General features: G+C 38.9%; 1 protein-coding gene across 3 annotated transcripts in view; it reads left to right on the top strand.

The window, feature by feature from the left end:
• The window catches only part of DCDC2 (doublecortin domain containing 2), a 166,632-nt gene that overhangs the window by 55,513 nt on the left and 85,006 nt on the right, over positions 1-26,113 (top strand). For all 3 annotated transcript variants that reach the window (XM_037518927.2, XM_054698346.1, XM_054698345.1), the window contains 5 exons: positions 1,396-1,472; positions 1,607-1,738; positions 7,203-7,349; positions 9,225-9,279; positions 18,623-18,785. In XM_037518927.2, the coding sequence (XP_037374824.1) occupies positions 1,396-1,472; positions 1,607-1,738; positions 7,203-7,349; positions 9,225-9,279; positions 18,623-18,785 (574 nt within the window). The remainder of the gene's footprint in view (positions 1-1,395; positions 1,473-1,606; positions 1,739-7,202; positions 7,350-9,224; positions 9,280-18,622; positions 18,786-26,113) is intronic.

Raw genomic sequence — 26,113 nt, 5'->3', positions numbered from 1 at the left:
TTTGAGCCCCAGCCAGGGAGCTGCCCACATGGTGCAGCAGATCTCTCCTGCCTTGCCTGCTGCTCCTCTCAGCTGTGTATTTCAGTCAATCTGCCTGTTCTGCTCCCCACTCTGTCTCTGGTGAATCCTATCACCCCCACACCTCTGGCCTACATCCCAGCTCTTGTATGCATAAATAAATAAATCTTTAAAAAAAGAGAATTGGGCTTTATTTGGTGGAAATCAAATAGCAAAAGACTGAAGAAGGGGGTAGGATGGGTGGAGGAAGGAATATGAATAATGAAGAGGAGATATTGAGAGAACAAAACTTGAGAAGGTCAAAGGGTCAAGGCACAAATTGAAGACACGAGATGGGGGTGGAGGGTCCTAAATTATTAGTGGAACAAACAGAGGCAGCAGGGGCCAAAATCAAGATGGGGTTTGGTTTTGTAAAGGGCTAAGGGCCCTCCTGTAAGACAGGCAGAAAAGGAAAAGTGACAAAGGTAAAGAGGTAGATGCAATGGGTGTGGAGGGAAGGGAGCCCGGAAGACTTCTTGTCTGTTGGCCTCTATTTCCTTGAAGCTTGAAAAGAAATAACCTGCTGAGAGTGAGTATGTACGGGATGGGATTTTTGCGGTACAGAAAGAGAAGGTGGGGTTTGGATTACCCACTGCAGGAAATGTAAGAAATTGTTGACATGAAGGAGAGATCGGCCAATGTTGGAGCCCTGGCTCAGGTGATGGAGCTCCTAGAAGTCATGCGGTTCTTGTTAGCAGCAACCTGGAAGCAGAAGGATAGGGATAGGTGATCAGACCAACTCCCATGCAAGGGGTTCAGGAATTGAGGATGCTGGGTAAAAGTGATGGATAGGGGAAGAAGCAAAGCCAAGTCAAAACTGACCAGGCCAATCTTAAGAGGAGTGGGTGGGGTCAGGTGCCTGGTGGGCGTCTAGATTCAGAGAGTAGGCAAGGAGAGATAACAGAACCATATGTAGTGGCTGGTAGAAGAGGACAATATTGTGTAGGATTATTTTAATTTCTCAATTTTTTTGACCAAACACAGCATTATAACATTAAATTTCATGTTGTATTGTTTTTTGTTTGCTAGAAAGCATTTTTTTTTAAAGGTTGCCTTAAAACTCTCATGACAACTCATCTCTTCCTGTTGTTGGCACATATTATGAGCAGTACAATCCCAATGTTTAAGGTTTTTGTTTTTGAGAATTTTGTTAAACCCATATAATATTGAGAGAGGGTGAGCCTTGAGTGTTTCTGTAAGCGGCCAAAAAGCAGAGTTTTAACAAAGGCACATCAGGTCTCAGCCAGTTCCTTGGAAACCTGTAGTTTTTTCTCAGAAGGAAAAAAAAAATCCCCAAAGAACATAAGCTCAGTGATTTGTATTTCTTTGCTTTTAAAGGTAAAACCCGTAACCCACAGCAAGATCAACGTGTCAGCTCGCTTTAGGAAAACGCCTCAGGAACCCTGCACCATCTTGTAAGCTGGAACGCTTTACATTGCAAGTTAAAACTGGCTTGGTGGTCTCTTGGTTTGGGATTTGTTTTGTAGTTTTAAAGGCATCACTGTTTCAGATGGTCTGGCTTATTTTTCTTTTCTTTTCTTTCCCCCAGCTTGATTGCAAATGGAGACCTCATAAGCCCAGCTTCTCGCCTCCTCATTCCCAGAAAAGCCTTGAATCAGTGGGATCATGTACTGCAAATGGTCACAGAGAAAATAACTCTGCGGAGTGGAGCAGTGCACAGGTACGTGGACATCATCTGAGAGCTGATGGGTTTCAGGATGATTGTATGTATTCCGAGTGGCTCCGAGTCTATCCCTAGATCCAATTTTTGACTCCCGGGGTCGATATTCCTTACGTTATATGATGTGATGTGATGTGATAGTACTTCCATTATAGGGTTGTTTTTAGGAATGAGGTAACCCACAGACAGAGCTTAGAACAATCCTTGGCACGCAGCAGTAACTCCACAAATATTAGCTCATTTTTATTCTTCTGATTTGGAGCAGAGACAAGAATCGATATTGTTTCACTTGACACAGACTTTTTTTTGAGTGAGCCAGCTTCTTGGCTCTTAATTAAGTGTTCTTTTTTCTCAGGAGATATTTATGCTTATTTAATGGCTCCAATGATTTGCCCAGGGTAAAAAAATACCAGTCTTCAGGAGGCGGTTTGTGGGTTTAAGGAGGAGGCAGGTAAGAAAGGATAATTAAGTGAGATTGCCTGAGCTTGAGAAGTCAAAAGCATTTTCTCAGGTTCTGAAATTTAAGTGATGATTAAAAAACATGGCTTTTATTTATTACTATTATTTTTTAATCTTATATTTTATTTTATATTCCCCCATACAATTGCAAACGCCCCATTCTGACCCCAATCCTTCCCCTCCTGAAAGTGTCTCTGGTTCAGTTTTTTGTTGATTTTGATTTTCACTTTCTTATATTCATTTTCCTGGTCCCTTATTTAAGTTTTCTAGATTCCTGCTATGAGTGAGACCATCCAAAACATGGCTTTTAAATTGTGAAGCCTATGAAATTATATTTTGATGGAGGGTGACTTATTTATTTTCTTTTGGGTGAGAGGGTTACATATAACATATACAAGCACAGAATGTATTATGAATCTATCTGGTATGTGACACACAAATATTTGATTGCACTCAAGTTTTCTGGCAGTTTTCCTTGAATTTCCTCATCACTCTAGTCCCTCTTATATTCTCCACTGGTGGAGCTCACTGCTTTTCAAGCTCTTATGCCTGTTTCATATCTATTTACCTATTTACCTGTAGACATATATGATACAATAAGTTCTAGAATGATTGCATATTATTTCAGTTAAATGTGGATAGATGATAGTTTATACATATAATAATATATAGGGCATATTATTAATATATACAGTTTCATAGACATTGAGATTTTAAATCTAATTGTTTTAATTGAAAGTAATACTTCACATATGGTAAAAACATTCAAATAGGGCAAAGATATAAATAAAAAAAATTTCTCCTTTCTCAGGCTCCCCAATTCCACATTCTACTACTTTTCAGCATCAAAATATTCTATGCATACTGAAGTGAAGGCACATTTGTTAAAAACACAAATAGGAACACACACATACATATATACATGAATAAATATATAAATATACCTGCTTTTTCCCCTTGTAACAACAAATCTCGAATTTTATTCTAATCAACATCAATAATTCTTTCTATTTTTAATGCTGTAAAAGATTCCACTTTATGACTACTCCTAGTTTGTTTTAAGTCTTTTCTTGATGGAAATTTAGGTAATTTCTAATATTTTGCTATTACATGTATGTGTCTTTGTATATAAGCAAAGTTTGTCAGGAGACAATTTTGAAGTCAAATTTCTATGTTAGGGAGTAAATGCATTTTCAGTTTTGATTGATTCTTACAGTTGCCTTCCAAAGAGTTCATACCGATTTATACTATAACCAAAAGGACATGAGAAGGCTTGATTTTCACATTCATCTATCCTGTGAAACTAACAAACTTTTTGTCTTTTCATTCATTTTGGGTAAAAATATTCCATTTTTTTTCTTGGCTTTATTTATTATTTATTTGTATAAGAGTAACATCTTGATCATTTCTTGTGTGCAAGGAATTACTCTGAAAGTTTTATAATTTTATATTTTTTAACTTGGCAACTCTATGAGGTATGAGGTAAGTAGTATTATTATTTTATTTTAATTTTTTTATTTTTGTGTAGAAGAACTGGGGTGTAGGCCAGAGATGGGGGGGGGGTGAGAGGATTCCCCAGAGAGTGGGGAGTAGAACAGGTGGATTTATTGAAATACATTGCTGAGTGGAGCAGCAGGTAAGACAGGAGAGGTCTGCTGTGCCATAGGTGGATTATCTCCCTTGTCAGGAATCAAACTCAGGCCATACCAGTGATAGCGCTAAGACTAATCCCTAGACCATCAGGGAGGCCCTTATTATTCTCTTTTAATAGATATGAAACATGAGACACAAAAGGAAAAAGTTATAGTCCCAAGATTATGCAGATACTGAGTAGCAGGACTGAGTTTCAAGTCCAGTGGGCAGTATGGCTCTGGAGCCTGTGTTGTTAAGTAGAAAGCTCTTCTCTAAATAAGTGCCACATAGTTATTTTCATTCATGGCCTTTACACATTTATCTTATTGATTCGTGGACACTCTTTACATATTAGGGGAACTGGCTCTATTTTATGTGAGTTTTAAATATGATTCCAATTTGTATTTTTTATACTCTATTTTTCCTTTTGCACACAGGTATATTTACTTTTGATGTAGTCAGATTTTCTTATCAAGATTATAAAATTTCCTTCCATGTGTTCATCTTATATTTTTTAAAATTTTATTTAAATCTTTGATTCTTCTGCATTGTATTTAGGTGTTAGGAGTGAAGGCAGATTTTAATAGTTATGTATTAATATTTTTAGATAGTTTTATCTTTTACATATACATAAGTGTAAACCCATTCAAATAAATAATATATACACACAATTGCATGCCAAGACTCACCAATTCATATAAAATGATATAAACAAATTTATGAATAGAAATCAATTACTGCAAATGCCAGTAAAGAAATGAACATATAGTTATATGTCTCCTAAATACTTGAATACTTGGAGAAACTTCTTTTTGAATGTAATATAAGATATCAGGAGATTTGGTTGCTGCTAATTTGGGACGTGTCCAACAGAACAATAATAAGTCTTTGGACATGTATATATTATTTGTAACCTTCCTATCTAAAAGAAATAAATTTGTCAGTCTGTATCAAGGGATAATCTTCATGGTTTAAAAAGTCATGTTTTTAATCTTCTCTTAAATTTCAGAACTTGAGAAAAATGCTTTTGATTTATCAAACTTCACCATTTAATTATCCCTTCTAACCTCTTCCTCCTTAAACCCATTAATGACCTCCTGATATCTGTTTTTTTTTAACCCTGGTCGAGTAGTTTGGACCTTTAAAAAACCATGAACATCTTCTGAGAAAAAGGACCTAGGAATTGGCTCACTTAAAAATAAAAAAGTTGCATCTTTCCTCATGTCAATATGTCTATGCATCAAAAACATACAGTAAAAATTGGTTTGACTCCTTGTTTTCTTGTATTTTGTAGTAACGAAAGAAAGCAGGTGAAGGGTAATCACATGTTAGAAGACTTACACCATGAGTTAAAATTTATGCAGTACTGTTCAGTTACCTACAGAAAAAAAAAAAATCAATGAAATGTTGCCTGTTTCCAGATCCATAGCCATGCTGCTTTTTAATTTCTTAGTACAAAAGTTAACTACTGATTCAGATCTTTTTATTGTGAAGGAAAATGAAAGAAGAATGTGTGGGTCTAGGTGGGTGGTTATCAACCATGGGTCGTCTTACCCCAGGGGACATTTGACCATTTCCAGAATGATTTTAGGTGTTCACAACTGGCAACAGGGGTAGCTACTTAAGTCATCTAGCAAGTAGAGGTGAAAGGACTGCTAAACATCCCATAACTCACATAACACCCCCCAACTCCCCAACAAAGAATTATAGGGTCCAAAATGTTAATTGTGTTGCTGTTTATTAACCCTGGTCAAGTCAATGCTGTTTATTAACCCTGGTCAAGTCAATACAAGAAAACCAGAAATCTGTTTGTGTTGATATTCAGACTTGTATGAATAGAAGTACGATGTTACAAAGGAAGAGACTAGCATTTTTATACTAAATCAGACACATTTGGGGGATTTGGTCCCTATTTGAATTGTACTTCATGGATCCCTATAATGTGGTCATTTACTTAATCAGCAAATGCCACAGACAGGCAGTTGTCTCCCCACACCTCCACAAAATGTCCCACAAAATACCCACACCTCCCCACACCTTTTGCAAATGTTGCTGAGGTTTATAATATAAGAAGTCTGAGAGCATTATTTTTAAGTTTGTTTTGCTTTATTTAGTTCATTCATTTCTGTTGGTTTATATAACATCTATGAGTGGAATCATACGGTGTTTGTCTTTCTCTGACTTATTGTAGCCTCTTGGCACATCCGTGTGACTGTAAATGGTAGGATTGCACCTGTTTTTTTATATAGCAGAACAGTCTTCCATTGTGTATAAATACCACACCTTCTTTATCCAGTCATCTGTCCATGGACACTGAGGCTATTGTGCATTTTGCTGCAGTGAGCCTGGGGGCATCTATCTTTTTGCTTTAATGCATTTGTATTCTTCAATTAAATACGCAGAAGTGGGATAACTGGGTCTTATGGAATTTCCATTTTTAATTTTTTGGAGAAATCTCCATCCCATTTTCCATAATGGCTGCACCAATTTACATTTCCACCAACACCAATATATCCCCTCCAAGAATTCCTAGAACTTTTTAAATTATTATCTTGAAATCCTTGAGTCTGCTAACTTTTACTTGTAACCTTTATAAAAGAAGCATTGTCTTTCTGCTGTAGTTTTTTATGGCTTATTTTTGCCCTTTAAAAAAATTCTGGGGACACTTTAAATCAGCAAGTGAAATTATTACTGTGCTTTTAATAAGTCACATATTAATTGTAGTTGGTCACAGCAGTTTACAGTAAAGAGAGGCTCTTGTGAAATCCCTTGATTCTGGGAAGATGAGGGAAGGCAGGGGAATGAAGAACAAGAGAGAAGCATGAATGCTATGCAGTTCTGCACCATTAATACTGGCAATGGGTTCTGTTCCTTTCTGCCCTCTCACCTCTTGCCTTCTGACCCATTTCTGTGTGTCTGGATGTAATATTTTGGCTGAGAGCTGTTCTTGCACAGATTGCAGTAAGTGACTTGTCAACCTAACAGAGTCATTAAGAAAATAAATTTTGAAAGTGCTTTCAGAATATAAATAGAAGAATCAATCTTCAGTGGATGCTGAGCTTTATTTAAAGGCCCAAGTTCTGTACAAGTGAATTCTCTCTCTCTAAAATCCTAACATAGCAGCGATGGGGACTGTTTATGTTAGATTGTGAGGTTTATTGGGATGAAAACCTGTACATCTGGGTACTAACTGTATGTATATTGTAACATAGGCATTTAGTTGGACCTAATGACTGTGAAACATGTATAATTCAATAATTAGAATAGTAATAAATGGGCCAAATTAAGAACAGAATGTTTTTATTTACTCTGTAACATTAGAATCTTTCAGTGCTTGTTAACATTGTAATTGCTGGCATTTATGTTTTGGCAGACTTTACACTTTAGAAGGAAAACTGGTTGAGAGTGGGATCGAGTTGGAGAATGGGCAGTTTTATGTGGCTGTCGGCAGAGATAAGTTTAAGAAATTGCCTTACACGGAACTACTTTTTGATAAGTCAACAATAAGAAGGCCTTTTGGGTAAGTTTGCATCATCATTCACTTTTCATATATTGATTAGCACTTAAAATAGCCTGGAATCTTTTGCTGACCCCTGAGACACTTTATATAGTCCTGTTACCAGGATTGGAAAGCATGCATGAGACACAGAATTATTCTTATTTGCCCCCCTTTATTGGTTAACACTGGTTCACAGTAACTCTGTATATGACTTAGGGGACTAGGTTCATACCTTGCCTACTGGATGTCACCATATCACCTCTACCATCCAAACACCCATAGTCCTTATCCTGGACCATTGGGCCCCCTCCCACATTTGTTCCCACCCCTACATTTCCTCCCCTTCTAGTAGTTTCAGTTCTGCAGTCATTATTTCTCAGGGTTTATTTTGGGTTAGTAATGTGAGTTCCTTTGTGGTTATGATTTGGTTGTTGTAGATTACTTGTTTGTTTTCTTTTATTCCAAATGAGTGCAGTCATGTGCTATTTGTCTTTCTCCTTCTGGATTCTTTCACTTAGCATAATCTGCTCCAGTTCTGGAGATTTTTTCTTGTGAAGAAGATCCAGGGCAGTGAACTGCTATACAGTATACAATATTTGAAGTTTTAATAACATCTTCACTACTTAACTGAACCAAATGATTTTTTTTAGTTAGTACCCATAGAAACATCCAAAGTTGTTAAAAACATATTTTATTAAAACCCTTCTAACAGTAACTGCAATATATTAAAAAACATAATTCCACTGGTGCAAGTAAGTTGAGTATATATTTAATCTGTGCAAGATGTTAAAGCTTGCACTTTTAACTGCATACCGTGCATTGTGAACTTTTTTTTTTCTCTGAAGTGTCCTATCTTTGGGACATTTTGTGGGGTATGCTTATAAGTCACATGACATTGTGTAGTCACTTTGCTATTGGAACTGACTGTGGTTGTCCTCTGCTGGGGGCTGGGGACGTGGGCGGTGAGACCTGCTGAGAGAGAGCAGAATGTCACCAATTTGTTCTCCATTAATTTGTAATTTGTGTAGCTGTGTGAATTGACTAGCTGAGGGTTTCAGAATAAGTAATAAATGGAATGGAATTTCAGGGGCAATGTTTAAAATATGTAAGAACACTTGGTTTTCTAACATTTTAGAATGCTTTATTGGCAGTCTCACTGCTAACCTTCTTCACCCATCCGTGAAGTTAAATCCTTTACAATCTCTTCCAAGTAGCACTAGATTAACCTGCCTGAACTACAGTGTATACTTGATGGTGGTGAGAAAACTGTAACTCACAAATTAGGAAGACTTACCTTTACCTATGTAAAAGCCCTCTTATTTTCCAAATGCTGCAATTGGGTTTCAATGTAAGTCTTTTCCTGATCATGTAGCCATCTGTGAAGCAACTTACTCTTATTGACTATGAGTATTAAAAAAAAATCAATGAGAATACTGGTTTAGAAACCCTTTGAATATAAAAGCCAATGTTTCACCATTCTGAACTTCTATCAGAAGTTGACATTATAGGAATTCTACTATCAATAGCAAGTTAATGCCTTAAACTTGTTCTGCAAAATGACTACTCAGCCTGGAAAATGTTTTTTGGAAGTGTAAATAGAAAGTGTGGGCATTTGAATAAAAAGACTGTGAAAAACATGTAACGTGGTAGTAAAAGTTTATTTGTAAGCATCAATTGAAATAGTGTACAGGAAAATATAAAAAGGCATTTGGAATGGATTTGGAAATTTCATGGTGGTCATTGTGAATTTGGGAAAACATATGGTACTCTTGGTGAAACATTGATATCAGTAAACAGTTGACTTCCAGGTTGGGATGATAAATTTGGAATGATGATCTTCTTGCATTTCGTGTTTTGTAGCTATTCAGATTTCTAAATTGCAATTTGTTTCCACAGTCAGAAAGCCTCTTCACTACCTCCTATTGTGGGATCCCGAAAGTCTAAAGGGAGTGTAAGTATCAGATGCTTTACTCATTAATGTCCTATATTTCTATACAATACAGAGGGAGATTGTCCTTTGGGTTTCAATTAAATTTGAAGAAATAAAACTTAGCCGCCTTGTGGTATATGGCAATTATGTGAAACAACTCTAGAACATTAATGTTATAATTAAGGTCTGAAAAGAGTACTGACATTAAAAAAAAATAGATTTCATGATAGGTATCTTTTCCTTCTATGCAGACCTGATATAACCAATATCATGGTTGAAATTTAGGCAAAAGAAGAAGTGTTGTATTAGGACAAATCAGGGGCTACTCAGCCAGTTACATATGGGAAAGACTAAGAAAGAAGTTTTTCTTCTGGTTATCCTATTTTTCTTTATAAAGATTGAGTCTTTACAAATATTTCATTCTCCATGAGAATGCATTTAGTTCAACATGCGTTATTGATTCATTTACTTGTTTTTTAACTCAGCAAAATCTTTTTAATGACTATTATATGGATGCTATGACAAGCATTTAGTAATTTCTTAACCTGCTTGTATTTTACTGTACTCCCTCATGGAGTTGAACTTTTTATCATGCTGGTGTATTGCCTTGGCAGATTTTTCTGGCTCAAGTTTCTCTTTCTAAACTTTTGATTGAATTGCCTGATTATTAGTGATCAGAATTGATTAAACATTCAACATTTCATCCCATCTATGAATTAACTAGGCAAAATTCATATTGCAGTATTTTATAAAATAATTGATTGCTGGGTTCTGTTTTCTCCTGCAGATGGTCCAGATATACTTTCCTTTTGGTTTTGCAATGTGAAATTCTTGAAAAAAAATAATTTTGCATAAAGTAGTGCTAAAATCAGCATAACAATAGAGATTTGTTGTCCACTCATCTGCTTAGACTCTTGTACTCTTCGTATCAAAGTTCCTGAGAAACTTTATGACAAAGTTCTCAAGAAACTTATGCTCCAACTGGAGTTGAGGAGATAGCTTGCAGAGGTAACTGACAAGCTAAAATTAAACATCAAATATGTGATGAGATCAGTAAATATGAGAGAGGGAAGGAATCTATGTGCATTGGCTGAAGTCTAAGGAGGAAACTAGATTTGAGCTATGTCTTTGAGAACTGTTTAAGATTCAGGTACAGGTAGGGGAGGGGATAAAAGGATGATGTGAGGAAAGGAAGAGACCAGCAGTAACCGAACTAATCCTTAGTGAGTGCTTGTGGGCTTCTCATTATGCCAAATTCTTTACAGATGTGATTTATTTAATCCTCACCCTCACAGCAGGCACCATTGTTATAAAATATGCGTATTTTAAGATGAACAAAGGAAGCACAGACAATACAAGTGGCACATCCAAAGGCTTCCATTTGACAAATAGCAGAAGGATGAAGTCTAGATGGGCTGGGATGTCTGGAGCGCATATTCCTGACCCTAGAGGGGACCATGAATCCCTCAGACTGAGTGGAACACAGGATCCATCATGGCTGGAGGCTGGTATACCTGAAATAGTAATGAGGACAATTTTTAGGTAATCTTGAATACCAGAATGAAGAGTTTAGTCTTTATCCTTGAGTAGAGGGCAGCTCATAAGGACTTCTAAGAGCTGATCATGTTAGGCTGTTAGTGTATAACCAAGGGGCACCCAGGGACCCCAGACTGTTAAGGGGTGCTTGCAAAGGAAACAGATTTTCAGTGTGAAAGATTTGTAATAAAGTTGATGTACATAAAGAGAGTGAGTAGAAAGGATATCAAATAACAGATTCCCAAGAAAACTCCAAAAATCACCCATCCCCTTGTCAGCAAATGCCCATGCAAACAGGCTTGGCTCAAGGGGAGTCTGCTAAGTTTCCAAAACTTGCCACTAGTCCAAAGTACTGTTGGGCCAGGAGCCACAAGAAAGGGATTAAGCAGGTTTCAGAGAGCAGGTACAGAAGGAGAAACTCAAAATTCAAAAACATACCACATAATGATGAAGCCAGGATAACAGCTGCCATTGTCTCTGCCAAGGACCAGGGCAGCCACCCCACTTGTCTCTCCTGTGTCTCTTTCCAGTGTCTCTACATGTCTCTCCTTCACGTATCTGCTCTAAGTCCCCATCACCTTTGTTTTATCTCCTTTGTAGATACACCCTACTCCTTCCCAGCTGTTCCCCTCTTGGAAAGTCCAGTTCATAGCTTGCTGGGTTTCATCCAAGGTGATTGCATGTCAGTGAGGGTGTGGAAAATGGTGAGGCGTATATATGTTACAAGTCCACATCCATTTTCAGAAGGCCAGATCTTTTATCTGGAGAAAGACTTAGTAGGGTGAGAATCCATAAATTAGACACTGGAGATGGGTCAACTGCAATGACCTTGTGTAAATTGATGGGAACCTGGAGTAGGGAGGTCATACAAGTATTGGGAGGTGATTATTGTTTATGAAGAAACAAGGTATTTCCTTAGTAATTTGCACATGGGGTTATTGGACAGATTGGACCCCAAGATAACTACAAGTTTTTGATCTTGGATGCCCAAGAAAATGGTAGTACTTTGACTAAGAAGAGGGCAGTCAGAGAAAAAAATGCTTAATTTTCTGCATGCTGAGTTGGAAGTGTCATAAGAAAATCTATAAATTTTCAGCAAACAGGTGTAAATATTGGGGTCTGCTGAGGATCACAGGGCTGGGGCTGTAGATTTGCAAGTTGGTTCATGGGATGGTCATAGTGGACGAACAGAGACTTGTCACTGTGATGTTCCTTCCTAGCATCCAACACAGCTGGGCAGGGAGAGAACAGGTCTCCTCATGATGTTGAGTGACTGGGCAGGGGAGTGGGCTTCTAGAAAGAGAGAGTGTGCAAACAGAACTGCACAGGATCCATATGGAGATGCTGGGGCATGAGACTATTCCAGTGGCTGAAAAATACATTTAGCCATTTTCAGGATAGAAGAAACCCATCATTTGGGAGTTTGGAAATTTTGTCCTCTTCAGAACTTTGGAGTGGAAGCTCTTCTGCAACTACCCCAGTATGAACCCATTCATTCTCATCTCACAATACCACCAGAAGGGGGATGGTTGAAAGGGGCTCAATGTAGTTAAAGTCACAGGAAAAGTTGATGTCAGAACCACCATCCACACTCCACTCTGCATTCACAGTTACTGAACTTTGGATTGATTGGTGTTTACTCTTCTGAAATTTGAAAAGTCTAAGTTTTTTAAATTAAAAATGTGTAATGTGTTTCCTGCCTTAAAATTCATATGCAGGAGGCACACGTGCACTTTTCTTTCTTGCTCACTTGATTGGAAGTTCTCTGGTATCTGAATATTCATTCATCTAGTGATGACTGATTGAATTTTCTGTGTATCTGGCATGGAACTAAGTCCCAGCAAGATTATGACGTACAAAAAGACATGGTGCTCTCTCTTATGCAATGCTCTACTTGAGGAGACAAATAATGAACAAACAATTCCACATATCAATATACAATTACAACATGGAGGAGAATAAAAAAAAATTGCAGAGCAATTTGAGAGGTAATAAAAGGAGAACTAATTTAGGGAGGTGTGCCAGAAAAGCCCTCTTTGGTGATGTGACTTTTAAAGAAAGGCCTTAAGTTTGAAGATACAGTTCCATCTCTTAGAAAGCAAAAACTCAAAATGTTAGCATGTTTCCTTGCTCTGACTTAGAAAAATCAAACAGCATTTGTCCTCTTTCCACAATAATCCCAAAGTCTTCTATATATTATATATATATATCTGTCTAGCTACTCATCCACGCCGTCATTCATTCATTCAACTTGTATTTAATGAGCAGTTATTAAGTTCCAGGAACTGCTCTAAGAAGCTGGTGATCAGTGATGAACAGAGACAGAGTTTCAAACAGATCTTTAATTCATGTATATGTGCATGCATGTGTAACCTGGGGTGAACAGACCATCAACCCCTAAACCTATACGGTCCTGTGTCCTTCTGAGAAGTGAATTGTTAGGAATTTTATTATCACTAGAACATCATAGAATGTCATCACACAGACCTAGATAGGATAGCCTATTGCACATTTAGGCTCTATTTAGGGACCGCCATCATATATGAGGTCCATTGTCAACTCAAGTGTGGTTATGTGGGGCATGGGTGTATAAATAATTTCATCTGGAGCTAAGCACTATGAGAAAAATAAATAGGCACTAACTGATAACAAATTCTCTGAAGTAGACCTTTATGATATCATGAGTCAGTCATGCATGGATGAGCAGGGAGCATAGAGCTCCAAGGCAGAGGAAACTACCACTGAGGCTGTTGGGAACCAGCTTGGCTTGCGAGGAGAGCAGAATCTCATGTGTCTGAGGGGTCTGACATGAACCCGGAGAGGCAAGCAGGGAATGATCACATGGGCCCTATAAGGAGTCAGGGCTTTATTCCTTGAGGGAATACTGCGTGAGGGTTAGAAGAAAAGAGTTAGTTGAAATCAAGGGCGGCTTTTGATTTACATTTTTAAAGCTCCTACTGGCTGTGGTGTCTACAGAACAGTGGGCCTGGCAGAAGTACAATCAGGTAGCACTGGGATGTCTGGAGTCAGTTATTTGACGCAAAGTTCTTTGACAGGTGCCTGTGGGTGGAGGTGGGGCAGGCATCTATTATATATCTTCTTCTAGCATATTGTAACTGTCTGTTGTCACTGATTGATTCAATCATCCGTTATTCATTTATTGAGTGCTTATTATGTGCTTTTTTTTTAAGATTTATTTATTTGTGCAAGCACTGGGTACAGTCAGAAGCACAGGAGGGTGAGTGAATTCACCAGAGCCAGAGCAGGGAACAGAACAGGCAGACTGATGAAATACACTGCTGAGGGGAGCAGCGGGTGGCAGGAGAGGTCTGCGCGCCATGTGGGACCCTCACCCTGAGGCTGGGGATTGAACTGGTGCTGCAGAGGCTGCAGGCAGCTTCACAACCCAGCGCTCAACCGCTGCGCCACCACGGAGGCCCACTTATTAAGTTCTGGGCACTGGTCTAGTGCTTGGAGGAAGAAGGCAGGAATAGGAGCCAGAGAAAACACTGAACTGTTTGGAGCTTACATTCTGGAGGAGCAGCTGGACAAACACATATACTGTACATTCGATTTTAATCACATCTAGACTTGAGGAAAAATATGTCAAGATATAGTAAGAGAAAGTGTGAGAGGGTGCTACTTCAGCGGGGGTGGGGTGGGAGGGTCAGGGGGGACCCTTTGAGGAGGTTACATTTGCTCAGAGGGTAACAGCCAGCACACAGTAGGTTTTCCCAACACTTCTTCATGGTGAATGGCAGCATAATACACAGACTGAACATCTCACATTGGTGGCTCCAAAGTCACAAAGTTCATTTTAGCAGAAAGGCTAATTTACTCCTTTCTCTTAATTAATTGGCTCCCTGGAGAAGGTAGGCATTTTTTAAGATCATTAACAGCTTGGCACTGAGTGGGAGCGTGAGTGAAGGGGACTGTGCATGGGGAGTGAGATTAAAACTTTTGGAACCACTGTCAGATCAATCTCTGAAATGCTGATGCCAGTCAAAGGGGGTACAGAACTAGACTGTAAGGACTTCACTAGCTTTCTAGGAATTACTCAGTAGCATGTTGCATGGGGCTGAGAGAATTAAAAATAAAAAAAAAAAAGAGAGGGGAAAGCTGTCCTGGTCTGGTGGTCTGCATGGAAGACGCCTGCTGGTAGCATACCTTACTTGGTCTACAAGGCCCCACCATTGTGGGAGGGAAGTATAGGGAACCTAGGGGCTCAGTAACCCCCTCAAAACAATCAGGAATTCCTTGGCAAAGGAGGACAAGACAGAAGTCACTACTATACATTTTGCTGGGAGTCACAGAAATGAGCAAATTGCAAATAATTGTAATTTGCTATTTGAACCTTGAAAATAAAAGGGAAATATTAGTGAATTGTCTTAAATTCCACTAAGTTTGAAAAAGAAACCCATCAGCTGAGGGTTGTTCTCTAGCTGCGGTTACACCACATATCAATAGAAACAACACGCCCTCTAGTGGAAGAGATAGAAAATCAGGGATGTATTTGAAAGTTACTGAAGACTAGAAAAATTAAATTGCCTTCCATTTTATTACTGTGGGGCTAATATATATCATGATGTAATTTACAGAATGAAATATTGTAATTGTTAGTATTTTGGTAAAAAAAACAACAACAGATTATCTACCTATCACTGTCACCGTAAAGTGTTTCCCTGACTCCATTCTGCCTGGGTGGGGTGTGGGGGGCTGGCACAGAGTCTAGCCTGGATGAAAGAGCTTCTCATCAAAGTAGCAAGTGAGAGAAAGGCCCTTGGGAGTCAGGGTCTAGTTCCCTTGTAAAGTTTCCTGGGTGCATTGCTGTAATATGCCATGTTGAAGACTGCTCTGTGAGGCAAACCACTCACAGAATGATTTTAAAACTATGTTTTATGACCTGAGTGTCTTTGACATATTTTCATGGGGGTTGGAAATGGATTTACTGAGTGGCTTGGATCTTCTTAGAGGGAGCCCAGGGAACTATTTTAAAAATTCCAATTTAGGTAATGTGACAGGGTGGATCAAGTGCTGTTGTTTGTTCATTTGAGGCAGACATTTGTTATTCCTATGGGATAACCTGATATATCTGTGAGGCAGAAGGCAGGACAGGGGATGAAGTGTCACGTGGGGTCTCTCTTTGGCAGGGCAGGTTTAAAATTCAGCAACTTCTTGATTCCTTCCACTTTGGGCTAAAGTTGTAATTTGTCACTTCCAAATGGCTGTTTCAGGGAAACATGCAATCTTATAGCTATTTTTAGTGACTTGGGCATTAGAGAGCTTTAGGATATAGAAAAATCAGACCTGGGTAAAGTTAAGAAAGTTAATTCTTTAACCTAAATTGGTGATAATAATGCTAGGTACAAACTTGGTAGATATTTGTGACAATGGATATTTAGCACATAAGAGGAATTCAGAAATACTGTTTTATCTGCTGGCATATTTGTATGAGATGGTAAAACCCTCCTATGCTCTCTGCCCCCAAATAGCAACCACTCTCTATGCTTTGAAGTTAGAAGTTACATGTGGGAGTCTGAAAAAGATAGGAAAATCCCTCCCTGCTTTCCTTTGTTCTTCCTTCTCTACATATAATTTATATATATTTACCTATAACTCATATAATTATGTAAAATAAACCAAGAACATATATAACATGTTATTTTTTTTGTATTTATTTTGGTATTACTAACACTTTAGATGAATCAACAGTTTTCTTTTAAAAAGTTTAAGTTATTTTCAGACTGATAATTACAAAACAGTTCTTCTCTTTGTTTCAGTTTAATTTTATTCTCACTCACAAAGTGCCAGGCTAATGGCCATTCACTGAATGTATGAGTGTCCATGCCAAAGCCATGCCTTGTGTAGTTACTAGAATCAACTAAAGTTTCTTGCTGCTCCAAAAATCATCCTTTTGAGTATCCCTTTCAGAATTGTAGTAAATCAGGAGTTTCTGGTATATTCCACAAGAAAGTTGATTTTTAAAATTACGTGAATACCCAGTCACTCCAGATTAGATCCTGCTTCTCCCTTGTTATTCTCCTTTTGAAAGACTTTTGCTGGATTGTATAAAAAACTTTTCTGAGATCCAGAGGGTCTCATTTATTGTTTAGTTTGAGTCCTTAGAAAATTTTATCAGCATTGCTGTGCATTCTTATAAACTTGTTAGAAGGATAAGTCCTCTCATTCAACACTGCTAAAGTTTTAAAATCTTGGGATGAATAGACTTGCTTGAAAATTGTCTGGGCTATGAGACCTGGCTGATGGTTTTGGAATCTTCACTGTGATCATATTAACTCTTTCTTCTGCCAGGCAATTTATGGCCTTGTGAGAAAGAATCACTGAAGAAAAATAAAGAGAAATCAGACTCAGGTTGCAGTTAATGCAATAACTAAATGGAATCTGTATGTTTAAATTGCACTTGGAATAGGAAATTAAATCAAGCAAAAAAGTGTTATAGATTTGGACAAGTTTTCATACTGTTAATAAATCTATGCATAATTCATTTTCTTGTAGGCTATGACAAAATAGCATAAATAACTTCATTTGTAAGGCTGTGAATTTTTCTGTTCTTAATTGGGTGATGGCTAAAACTATTTAAATGCTTCTGGATGACTGAATATATAAATGTTTAAAATGAACAGTTATAATAGGTTTCTGGCAGATTTGTTTATTTAACATTACTGCATTTATTTTCAGATGGTAGTATAGTATGGATGTTGCATAAAGATTGTGCCAGATATGGTATGAGTTTGTTGGGATTTTTAAGAAAAAGCTATTAACTCTTTGATTTTGGAGAAAGTTACTCTGATACTCAGTAGAACAAATACCACATGTCAGGCACTGTCAGAGTCACTTTATATATGTTCCATTTCATCCTCAATAGACCCAAAGGCAGGTACATTAATCCAATTCAACTGAGGAGGAAACTAACTCAAAGGAGGTAGGAGTGAGTCAACCCATGGTCCACACGTGCTTCTTGGCAGACCATTGCCTCTGAGCCAGGTATTTGGGGTCTCTAGAACTTGCATTTTTTCTGCTATTTACAGTTGCACACCTTACACACTCAAGTAAGTTTAACACCAGAGCATTTGAGAGACAAGATGACCTTGTTAGGAGGGAGGTTTTTGTTGTAGTGGTGGCCATGGCTAAGTATCAGCACAGCTGTTCTTAGAACTGTTCTTAGAGTTGCCATCGCTGTCATGGCTGCCATGTGGCTCCAGAGCTGTGCTTGGACCAGTGACAGGAAACCACTGAAACTCAGCCTCACCTCCATGCTGACACAAGGTCTTCATTTCCAGTGGCACAAGAGGACCAGAGGCAGCCTCCACAGAGATGATCATCCCTGGCTACTTTGCAGGAATGGGGGTATGCTGGGTCTTTGGAATGAATGGCAGGCATGTGATTCTTTGCTGCTGTGTCTGTCTGTTGCTCTGGATTTACAATTCTTAGAGACCATGGTGGCCAGCAGCAGATGAGTTAGTATCAGAGTTCCACAAGTGCAGCACATGTCTGCTTGCAAGATGGTACCCATAATGGGGTAGTAGCACTACCTGTCTCACAGGGTTATGAGAAGTCAATCAATTTTGTAGAATACCTGGTGCATATTACTCAATAATTGTTAGGTCTTATTTTTGTTGTCCTTCCTCAGCTAGACCCTTGTGCTGCTGCTAGGAAGAGTAATTCAGTATTAAGTGGACAGTAGCAGGATCAGCACCACCCCTTAATCCCCTGCCCCAGTTACCACTAGTTAATGGCTTGAATTTACTAGGAGTCACTATGGGAGTTCGTCAGCCAACACCGATGGGTGTCATCTTCTGTCACTTAGGGAAATGATCGCCAATCAAAGTCAACAATTGGATCCAGTGATAATTCATCTCCTCAGCCCCCAAAGAGGAAAGGGAAAAAAGAAGATGTGAATTCACAAAAACCTACAAAAGGCAAACAAAATATGAAGTTAAAGAATTCATCAAAAACAGTTCCAAACAGTGGTGAGTGTGTTGTTACTATAATGATTAATTACCATTAAGGCTGGGATACAATTTCAATTATCCAGTGGACCTCTTTGTTTCTCTGACTCAGTGTCCTGTATGAGAATTTTCAAAGCTTTCTTGTGTATGAGAAATGCTACTGTTTTTTTATGCTCAATTTCTATCTGTAGACAGATAATGTGCTATGAAGACACTTTTTTTTGAAATAAGGTGTTTCTTATGGTGGTCTTATTTTAAAAAGGTAAATTTTACCATCTTCTACTCCTGCTGAGAGTGTTTGATGAACATTTTTAACAACTACTATTGACATCAGTCTCTTCGTGTGGCTACGTCGCTGTCTGCATTGATTTCGATTCACTTTTAGTGACAGATTACCTTCCTCAAAAGGCTGTTCTGTTAATGTTGCTGATATCCAAGAGAATACTAAGCACACATAAAACTTTACCAGTAGACAGTATGTATCAAAATCAGTTATGTGTTTTTAGCTTGCATTACCATGTGAGACATGGTCTATGATAATTTTATAAAAATTGGCATTAGCGTGAGATCTCGGGATAGACATGTGATAACTAAGGATGCAGCAGAATTGTGAATATTCAGATTAGCATTTTTTTGCAGACAGCCTCATTCTGGTTTTGTTCACCAGGGCGAGCATGTGATATGGGCTGGGGCACAGTGCAGTGGGGTGACGGCTTCTCCTTTTCTCCTGGATCCACCCACTCCCACCACAGGGGGGCATGATGGGATGCCCAGGATGAGGTTGGATGGGATAAGATATCATGGACAGCACTGCAGTGTCCATCTGGGAGCTCCAGTTCATCTCAGAATTGATATGAAGTTTCACATTAGAGTTACAGTATATAATTGAACAAAGCAGGGTTAGGGACGATGACCCACATGCAGTCAAAAATTTTAGTATAACTTTTGATTCCCCCCAATTTAACTACAGATGTGCCTTAGTATCTGTGTGTGTGTGGGAGGTGTTTCAGAACGCTGGTGGATACCCAAGTCTTATAGCTGACCCTCTATATTCCATGGTTCAGCATTCACCAATACAACCAACCACAGATGTCAGTTGGTTGAATCCGAGGATATGGAGGGCCAACTGTGTTTATTTGAAAAAATCCACTTAAAAATGGACCTTGAAGTTATAAACTGTGTTGTTCTGTTGTATAGCTAAGGTGAGCTTCCCCGCTGGGAAGACAGCATGAATCTGTGTGAGAGTTTGGAGGAAGCTGAACAGTTGATTAAAAAGCCAGAAGAAAGATGTGAGAGACTAGGTGAAAATGAATGAGCTAGGCTAAATGAATGAAGCAATTACAGAAGAGAAGAGAGTGAAAGGGATTTAAATCTTGAAAGACTTAAATGAGAGAGATTAGCTGGAAGTCAAGAGTTCTCCATTCTTGCTCCAGTTCTGCTATTGATACTAAATGAGTCATTTGACTTATTTTGGGTCGCCTTAGCTCTCTGTAAACTGTGGGTATGTGTTAAGAATTACCTTTTCAGTTGCACTTATCTTTAAGTTTGTGTGATCCTTTTTGGTGACCTGAAACAATGAGGTGGGGGTGAAAGACACTCAACAAATGTGTATTGAATGCTGAATGTGTGGCCAGCATTAAAGGAAAGATGTTAGCCTTGAAGAACATGGCTATACCTTGAGCATTAGAAGTAATAGAGACTTTATTTTAATCAGTGCCATGGGCTTTCTCCTGAGATTTCTTCTTTCTTTAACCCTTAAAACTGGCAGAGTTCTAATAGATAATGAGATATCAATAAAGAATGATGAATGGATGACAGAAGTCACAAAATAGAGAAGTATCTGAAGTATTTTGACATCCACTAAGGAACATGACCCACTTACAACTTTTCATGAAGTATTCTTGATGCAAGTTTTATAAAGTATTACTTGCTTATTTTCTGTGAAGACTTGATTAGCTTATGAAAACCCCAATTTTTAAAAAATGTGTTACATTTTTATTTTATTTTATTTTTGTGTAGAAGAACTGGGGTCCAGGCCAGAGGTGCAGGAGGTGAGAGGGTTTACCAGAGACAGAGTGGGGAGCAGAACAGTTGGATTTCTGAAATAAACTGCTGTGCCATGTGGGTTAGCTCCCTTTCTGGGGATTGAACTCAGGACATAGCAGTGATGGCACTGAGACTTAACTCCTAGGCCACCAGGGAGGTCCTGAAAATCCCAATTTCTACTTCTGATTATAGATTTTGATGTTGTCCTTCAGAAGAATGAGCACCATCATCTTTTCAGGTTATCTCTTTTGTAAAACTAGGAACATGACACTGGTTTAAATTTTCCCCTGTCAGAGGAAAGCAAAAAATTTTTAAAGGAGTTGAATTATCAGTATTTTTACCTTTGTAGAGACACACATATAATTTTCAACTACATTTGTATCTGTGGTAATGTGCTGGGGTAAGGTAGCAGACCTCTAGCTGTTCTTGCCTCTAAAGAATCCTACAGATGTTTTTAGATATTTGTGCATTTTAAATGGATATTTTCCAATATAATTTTAATAATGTGCAGATTATAGGTTTTTCAACTGCTGGAGCTCATTACATGGAAGAATAACTGTCTTTCAAGTGAAGGTTTTAGGAACTGATTTTTTTTCCTCCAGTCAGACTTGTACACTGATCTAGAAACATCCAGAGAAAGCATTTTGCATCTGTTCATCCTGATAGAAAGAACACGCAGCCTGACAAATGAACATTGCCTCCTGAAAACATTTTCCCAGGAAAAAAAGATTTTGTGCAGTTCATAGTTTAAATCATCACTTACTAAGTTTAATTTTTTTTAGCTTAAATCCATACTATTGAACATTGAGCTATTTCTCTTTAATAGATCTCCCTCCAGATGTTTTGGCTATTGAATTTTCCAGGTTATATTATCTAAATCAGTCTTCTCTCTCTCCCTCTCTCTGTCCCCCGGCCCCTTTAAATTCAGCGTTCGTTTACATTTATTATTGCAGTTGCTTTTTGCTTTAATGTCATCTATTTTCGTAATGAGAACCAAATGTGTGTTTTTGGATCCTAGAGTCTCCAGTGGGCTCTTATGCTTTAGGAAGTTAAAAAGCAATAGTGACTTGAGGCAAAATGAAAGGGAATATATGTGCAGAGGCAGGATAATAAGTAAAAAAAAAAATGCAAGAATTTGGTTTAGAGATGAAATTTACTTAGTTTTTTTTCTAATTAAATACATTTTTATTTTGGAATTAAGATCTACTTAATTTTCATGTAAGTGTTAAATTCTAGAGTTCCGATGAATATCTGTGATTATTTCTTAGTTAAATCAAATTGTGGGTTTTTTTTTTTTAATCTGATTTTGCCTATATATTGTTCTCGTCATAATGAGTAAAAAGAGATTGGTTATCTTGATTTTTTTGAATAAAGGTTTGAGCCTACATCTTGTGTTTTCTTTAACTGTTCCCTTTTACTGATGCGCTGTATGAATGGGCAGTGCTGATATCAGTCTGTAGATGGCAACCTGGGTCTAATTTTATTTCTTACTGATTTCTTCCTTTTTTTTCTCTTTTCTCCCTGACTCTGTTTCTCTCCGTAATAGTAAAAGTTTAATAATTCAAGCAGAGCAATGACATATTTCTTCAGGGAAACAAATCCCATTTTCTTTTGGTAGCCAAGATGCAAAGTAAGATTGCTTGGTGATTGATGAAGTTGGGTGTGAAATGCATTTTTAGTGCTGCATTTAAATACCAGCTTAACTGGCCAGTGTTTTCGCTACACTTCCCACTTAAGCTGCATTTGCTTGAGAGGTTCTAGAGGCCCTTTATCATGCAAGCTTCACTCTGAGCAAACTGGCACGATGATTATTTTTGAAAGAGTATTTGGGGATCGATTATATCCTTTGATCATTTTAATACTGATGATATATAAAAAAAGGTGTCCTTAGAATCCTTGGAACTCAGGAAGTATAGTGAGTTTAGAGTTTCTTAGATATGATGGAAAATACCCAGGTCTGTATTGCTCCGGTTTATGAAGTACTGATAATTATAAATCTCTTTGAAAGGCAGAGTATAAAAACATAAGCAAAAACAAGACTGGATTTTTTTTTAAGAACGTGATTCTCTTTCTGTTTGTGTGTGTGGATGTGTGCCTGCATACACACACACACACACACACACACACACACGTGCACACACATGGACGAGGATCCTGCTCCTTGCGATTCCTGGCTTATTCCCAGCACCCTTCTATGATTCTACCCAGGGAAGCTGGGATGTTCAGACTCCTGATGAATGACAGGGAGCAGGTGCAGCGCCAGGAAAGGATGTCTGTCTCTCCTGACCTTGCTGGGTGACTGCCTTTCAGCAGTCACGCTCTTGGATTTTCTAATAGCTACAGCCTGCACATGGTTTACAGCGTGGCCCCAAGCATGAAGCATTACTGCAATCCATCCTCAGAGGCAGATCATGGGGCATGGAAATGTGCACTTCTCTGGTTCTGCCCATGAACTCTGAAGATAAAACAGAAAGTTCATTTTCCCAATGTGCTCTCTCTGGTCTCACCCTGGAAGGGGTGTCACATACTGGGGGAAGTAAACACGAAGGTGCCAAGATGACATTACAAAACTGGGCACTGGCTTTGTTACTGAGCTAAGGTAAGATTTATGATTTGTTGGTGTCTATTGTGGCCACTTTCTCCCAAGAAATGGAAATAGAGCTTTTCTGCTCCTTCGTCAATTGTAGTTCCCATCTCAATGCCGATATGTATCGTGGAATAAGGGTCCAGTTTTACTCTGATAAATACAGGGATGATAAAAATTAGTAAAATAAGCATTTTTTTCATGCCATAAAAATGGCATAACATACTGGGAATGACATATTGTGGGACAAAAATTCTAGGACAGCGGGGGGGTGGGTTTTAGTGACCTCTTGAACTTTTGCTATTAATAAAAGTTAGTTTGGAAATGTTTACTGTTTTAGCACTGAGAGATTGAACAAATAGAGGCAGGCTGAAGAGCAGTAAGATACACATCTCTGAAAAGAGGGAAGTACTAGACCTTTCGAGAAATCATTCTTTTCATATCCTGCTTTTTTTTTTTCCCAAAGATTGATTTATTTATTCATACAAGAACTGGGGTACAGGCCAGAGGTGTGGGGGGTGAGAGGATTCACCAGACACAGAGTAGGGAGCAGAACAGGCAGACTAAGTGAAATACACTGCTGAGGGGAGCAGCGGGTAAGACAGGAGAGGTCTGCTGTGCTATGTGGGTCACCTCCCGAACTCGTGCTGCAGTGGGTGCGGACAGACTCATAGGTTGCATCTTAACCCTTTGCGCCACCAGGGAGGCTCCATATCCTGCTTCTGACACATTTTATGCACTGCTTGGAGAGACTGTGAGAAAAGCGTTCTTTCACAAGGTGAGACTTCTGAAGTAAACTTCTCTTGGGGGTTATTTTATACATAGCCCAAGATTGGGGTGTGAAGATACTTTTGGGTTTAAAGTGAGCTGTTGAGTTACACAGATATTTTCAAACCTTTGGAAGATTTTATCCCCAAACGTAATTTTAGTATTCACCTCACATTTCAGTAGTCCATAAAAATCTGATATAACCCCCAATGCATACTAATTCTTGCACTGTACTCCTGATGCCTTGTATGGCACCTGCAGTACCAATAGCATTTCTAATGGGGGAGTGAACTAGGAGTTCGATTTCACATCGCCAGGGACTCATGTTATCCACCTTGCTGCTGAGGGATGTGGAGCTTCCTTCTGTTGAGTCACTGGTGTCAGCCTGGGTTTTGAGGCCAGGGCTCAACTGGGATTGGGTATGAGGAGGAGCAAAGGTTAAGGGGTCACACCTGGAATTTCAGAGGTGGAGACTCTAAGGTGTGAGCTGAGGTTCTTTTGTTGTTGATCCTCTGCAAGAGGCTGGTGATGGGATTGTCCCATCTTTATTTTTATCCCTGGCTTACCAACCCCCCATTTTTGTACACACTACCCATCATTTCTTAGCAGAGCCGTATTTCCTTTTTGGCCCATCAGGATGCTGCTACCTTTCAGACCATTTCCTTGATTTTACTGCTGCCAAAACTTTTCCATAGGTTAGTACAGATAAGCTGATCCCTATCAATGGGGGGAGATTAAGATGCGAGTGTGATTCATGTATTTTTTCAGGAAGAAACTAGAAGTGGTTACCCTGGGCATTTCATTGTAGAATTTGAAATAGGCCCCAAACTGAGGCTTGGTTGAAGAGGGGGCTGAAGTCAGGAATGCCAGTGAGAGACTGATGGCTGGGGGAGACTGGGGAAGGAAAGAACAAGTGGTCATGGATTTATAACCTTCCTCTGCTCCCCAACTTCCACTTTCTTCTGTTCGTCCTATGGGGAAGTGAAAGCAGGGAGCCTGGTACATTGGCTTGTCAGTGACTGTCATTCATGGGTGAGGCACAGATGTGCACCCAGCACTCAGTTAGGATTTGTTGAGTATGTGTGTGTGTGTTTTTGGTGTGTGTATGTGTGAATTGCATATTTGTGGTGACAGTTAAAATGAAGTGCTACAAATCACAAATGTCAACAAATGGTTCAATTCTCTTACTTATGCCTTAGCACATATCCATTGTGGATTCTAATAGGACATTTTAGAAGCTTCATCTACAAGTCTCAGAGTTAGACATTTCCTCAGTTTCACAGATGGAAGGAAAAGAGGCAAAACTCTTCACCCAGAGTCAAAGAGTGTATTATATCAATGACCAGTGATTTCTGCAAATTTCCTCGCTGGTCCATAGCTGGCTAAGGGGAATGTTTGTCGGTCTGCTGATGCTGTCCCTTACATTATTTCTCATACCTGTTCCCTCTTTATCCCAAAGATTGCTGAGTCCATCATGGTCCCTTTTCTTGTCTACAGCAGGTCTTCTAGACTTTCATAGGCCCATGAAATTCCCCTCTAATCCAGCAGCCACACAGTGTAGCATCTTTCTTAAAAGCAGTTTGGACATGCCACTCTCCTCCAGGAGAAGCTCTTCACCAGGTGTGAGAACAATGTAGGGGACAGAATATGTAGGGGACAGTCTTGGTGGTCTGGGGGGGAAGCTATCATGTGTACTTTGGCCTGTCTTCCTTCAGTGGTGAAAGTGTTGATGTATCACAGCAGACCTCGAAGCTTCCCTGAAAGATTTCGAGAAGATTCCCTTTTCCTCCTCTGCTGTTCTTCAGTATAGTATAGCCCTTTGTAAGTGATGCTTGCTTGGAGTCTGCTTTGTAGATGGTGTAGCCAGCTCTTACTAACAAGGTTTTCCTCTTCAGCTATGTGGGGTGATGCCAGCCCCATTCTCACACATATCAGGCCAGGCCTGAGTCTA

Source organism: Talpa occidentalis, unplaced genomic scaffold (genome assembly GCF_014898055.3).
Source record: "Talpa occidentalis isolate TD23 unplaced genomic scaffold, MPIMG_talOcc4v2.1 talOcc4.2, whole genome shotgun sequence".
Lineage (NCBI taxonomy): Eukaryota > Metazoa > Chordata > Mammalia > Eulipotyphla > Talpidae > Talpa > Talpa occidentalis.
Note: the sequence above shows the minus strand (reverse complement) of the source record. Positions and strands in the feature narration are given on the sequence as shown.